This window comes from Frankliniella occidentalis, unplaced genomic scaffold, assembly GCF_000697945.3.
Source record: "Frankliniella occidentalis isolate FOCC.00 unplaced genomic scaffold, Focc_3.1 Scaffold226, whole genome shotgun sequence".
In the NCBI taxonomy this organism is placed as follows: Eukaryota; Metazoa; Arthropoda; class Insecta; order Thysanoptera; family Thripidae; genus Frankliniella; species Frankliniella occidentalis.
In genome coordinates, this window is record NW_026267352.1 from 458137 (window position 1) to 462261 (window position 4125).

Here is a 4125-nt window from a genome sequence, read left to right on the forward strand (position 1 = left end):
CGCGTCACCCCGAGTCCTTCGCGGGGCTACATCACGCAACCCCAAGTACCCCTTCATGTTTACCTCTGAAGCCTGTTCCTCTTGGAGGCACATTCTTCCCAAATCTTAGCATATCGATGAGGTCGGAGAAAATTAGGTCGGACGAAACCGAGGTCGGAAAGCACTTCTTTAGGGGATTTTAGAAAAATCACCAGGTCGGAGAAAAATAGGTCGAACAATCTAAATACACCTGGCGAACCGCGTGGAGCACGGCATCTGGGTTAGCGAACGGGATCAACCCCGTGGACGCTGCGTCCAGCCCAGGCGGGCGGCGCCCCTGACCGCCTTCACTTCACTTGCACTCCGCGGCTACCACTTTGGTCACACGTCATAAATCCCACGATAGAGCAACGCGCCGATGGGATGCGCTAATGAGTCTCGCGAATGTTCTCCCTTGCTGCTTTAGGCACGGCTTGTAATGCTCGCCGCTGTTCGCCCGCAGAGACGCTGGCTTGGCGGGCCCAGATCCGTGATGATGTCCGCCCCCACCTCCGCCCCCGCGAGCGGGCCCGGCCGGGGGCGGCGCTGGGGCTGGCTGCCGTGGAGAGACGCCCTCCTGGGGGCGGCGCTGCTGCTCCTGCTGGTCGGGGGCGGGCCCGGGGGCGGGCCCCTCGGGGCGGCGGGGCAGAGCGCGCAGGCCGCGGTCACATGCCCCACCGAGGAGGAGATCTCGCCGTGCCGCTGCAGCCTGCGAGGCGACGAGATACAGATATGGTAAGTCGGCCGCCAGCCTCTCCCCTCCTCACAGAGCAGCAGGACGCTGACTGTTGCTGACTGTCCCCGTGTTGCACCTGCAGGTGCAGCCACAGCGAGCTGCCCGCGGTGCTGGCGGCGCTGCGCAACGTGGCGCGGCTGCTGCCCACGCGCGCGCTGGACGAGCTCATCCTCGAGAACAACGCGTGGACTTCTCTGGGCGGGTCCGCGCTGGCGGGGCCCACGGGGCTACGCGTGTCAAGACTGATGCTGCGTGACAACGGCCTGGAGACGGTACGTAGTGTGGAGATCATGCTCACTGGAAGCAATCTCGCGCCATTGTATGTCAAACAAAAACTTTGCTGAGCTCTGCAGGTGGCGGCGACGTGGCTGGCGGGCCTGGAGGACTCGCTGCTCGAACTGTTCCTGGTCGAGCCGCTGCTCAGGGCCTTCCCGGACGACTCTCTCATCCCGTTCAAGCGACTCGAAGCCGTGACGCTGCAGTGCGGGGAGATGCAGCGTCTGCCGCGCCTGGCCGGCCTGCCCCGCCTCCGCTACGTGCTCGTCCAGTCCGCCATGCTGTGGGAGCTTCCCCCGGGCCACCTCGGCAACCTGCCCTATCTGGAGCAGCTGCACATCGTGAGTGCCCCCGCTCTGTGTTAGCCACCGTAGGCTCGACAGACTGAGCTCCAGCCTCTCTATCCTGGCCCTGGTGTCTCTTTGCTCAGGTGTCGTCGCCGAGGCTCGCCTCCCTGGACGCCGGCGCGGTGAGCGACCTTCCTCGCCTCTCCTCCGTCAACATCTCCGACTCCGGCCTGACGTGGATCCACCCGCGCGCGCTGCAGCGGCTGCCCGCGCTGTCCGAGGTGACGCTCCGCGCCAACAAGCTCTCGGACGCGGCCATGGTGGGGCGCGCGCTCAGCGACCTGCCCTCGCTCGCCGTGGTGCAGCTCAACGACAACCAGCTCGAGATCCTGCCTTCCGCCTCCTTCGCCGACCTGCCCGCGCTCCGGGAGCTGTCCCTGGCCGGCAACCGCATCATTGAACTGCAGCACGGTGCCTTCCAGCGGGTGCCCGCGCTGCGCACCCTCGACCTCAGCCGCAACCAGGTCCGCGTCATACACCCAGAGGCCTTCCTACAAGTGAGTGAAAACGACGCATACAGACCACGAAAGATAGACACACTGTGGATATGCGGGCAAGTTTAAAATGAAACCCTTTTCCTCCTTAGCACTCGTCTTCCAATATCGACCAGCTCTATCTTCAAGAGAACGCTCTCGAAACGGCGGATGCGATTCGGTCCGTGCTGGACGCTCTACCAAGACTGCGATTCCTTGATGTGTCCGACAACCGCATAGTGGAGGTGAGTGTGAAGGGGGCTTCGCGTCCCGCGTCGCGCTCGCGTCGCGTCCGTCTTCTTACGTGCTTGCTCGCGCCCTCAGATTGGCATGGGCGGCCTGGGCCGCGGCCACGCCGCGCTGGAGCGGCTGCACCTGGACCGGAACCGCGTGCACCGGGTGTTCCGGGACTCGTTCAACAACATGCCGGCCCTCAGGGAGCTGCGCCTGTCCCACAACATGCTGAGCAACAACCTGGACCAGCCCTATTGGAACCTGCCGGCGCTCAAGGTGAGCGAGCGCTGTCATTGTAAATTGTACTAGTGTCCGTTCAGGTCGTCCAATAAGTACTCAGCGAAACGACAAATATACTGTTCTGATTACGAACTTGATCACCGCCGCCTCCCTGACACCGCAGGGCCTGGACCTCTCCTACAACCAGTTCCGACGCTGCGACCCCCGCCTGCTCGCCAACCTGCCGTCGCTGCGCCGCCTAGACCTGAGTGGCAACAACATCGCGCACGTCGACCCGGGCTCCTTCCTCAACACGCCCGCCCTGGAGCACGTCAACCTGAGTTCCAACGCGCTGGCCGTCCTGTCACCCGCCACCTTCCGCATGCTGCTCAATCTGTTCGAGCTTGACGTCGGGCGGAACCGCCTGAACCACATGGTGCCGGGGCTGCCGCCGGGCGTCGAGTACCTGCGCATGCCCATGAACCAGGTGACGGTGCTGCCGCCGCCCACCTCCCAGGACATGAACCTGCCCGCCCTCCGCTTCCTGGACCTGTCCAACAACGGCCTGAAGCGCGTGCCGGCGGACTCGTTCCGCCAGATGCCCGGCCTGCAGCAGCTCCTGCTCTCCGGCAACGCCCTGCAGACCCTGGAGACGGGCGCCCTCCAGGGCCTCAACCGCCTGGAGCGGCTGGAGGTGCGCAGCAACCGCCTGACGTCGCTGCTGCCGCGCAGCCTCCAGGACCTGCGCCTGCTGCGGGAGCTGGACCTGCGTGGCAACCGCATGGAGTCGCTGCCCGGCGACGTGCTCCAGGACGCGTCCAGCCTGCAGACGCTCGACCTGTCGCGCAACCAGCTGGCCAGCATCGAGCCGGACGCCATGAGGGGCAACAGGTGAGTGTACCGGATGGTTAAGAGAAGACGCAGGAGCGCGCGGGTTTGCCTACCCACTCTGCCCGTAAGGCGCCATGGCCCATTGGGTAGGCAAACCCGCTCGCTCCTGCGGCTTTTCTGAATCACCCGGTACGAGGAGGAGGAGGTTAATGGTCGCCGAAGCCATAGCCCCAGCCGCGGATTCGGGCCACGGCCGCACCACGCCGTGCAAAGATCGCGACCTAGGCCAACAGTTCGCTAAAGCGGCGTGGCGAAGCGCATTTTCGCGCCAGGTTTAGAGCTCAGTTCCTCTTTTACGGCCCAATCATAGATTGAGTCAGGCGCGCGGGCCCAGCGCGGCGTGGTGCGGGGCGGGACGGGAAAGGAATTATCAGCCCCGCCCGCCCCGCCGTGCTGGCGTGGCGAAGCCGGCGAAGCACCGACAGAGTGGATAAAGAGATTTCACGGCCCATTGAAGCCGCCAAGTCGAGTTCCGCGGAGCATTCTCGTCGTCTGCTCGACCAACCGAAGAGTAAAAACGTCAAGGCAACTGATGCAGAGCAGCCGCACACATGTGGGGTGAAGTGAAGGGTCTTCCCTCCTCCCCTGGCGACTGGCGAGCCCACTGTAACTAACTGGAAACTTTGCTGATCTAAGGAACCTGGAAGTGCTCCGCGCCTCGCACAACGCGCTGCCCAACATCCCGTCGGCGCTGCTGCACCTGTCCTCGCTGCGCGTGCTGGACCTGTCGCACAACCGCGTCCGCGAGCTGCCGCCCGGGGCGCTCACGGCCCTGGGCAGCCTGCAAGAGCTGCGCCTCGCCAAGAACAAGCTGCGCGAGCTCAAGGCCGGCGCCGTGGAGAGGCTGCCGCGCCTGCACCTGCTCGACCTGGACAGCAACGAGCTTCACAACCTGCAGGCGCGTTCGGTGAGGACCATCAAACAACTGGGG

The 4125-nt window shown here is 64.7% G+C and overlaps 1 protein-coding gene across 1 annotated transcript in view; it reads left to right on the forward strand.

The window, feature by feature from the left end:
- Positions 1-456: 456 nt before the first annotated feature.
- The window catches only part of LOC127750645 (protein artichoke-like), an 8737-nt gene continuing 5068 nt past the window's right edge, over positions 457-4125 (forward strand). Inside the window, exons 1-8 of the mRNA XM_052272840.1 lie at positions 457-753; positions 837-1026; positions 1108-1371; positions 1461-1874; positions 1964-2095; positions 2175-2360; positions 2488-3194; positions 3831-4101. Of these exons, the coding sequence (XP_052128800.1) occupies positions 458-753; positions 837-1026; positions 1108-1371; positions 1461-1874; positions 1964-2095; positions 2175-2360; positions 2488-3194; positions 3831-4101 (2460 nt within the window). The 5' untranslated portion in view covers position 457. The remainder of the gene's footprint in view (positions 754-836; positions 1027-1107; positions 1372-1460; positions 1875-1963; positions 2096-2174; positions 2361-2487; positions 3195-3830; positions 4102-4125) is intronic.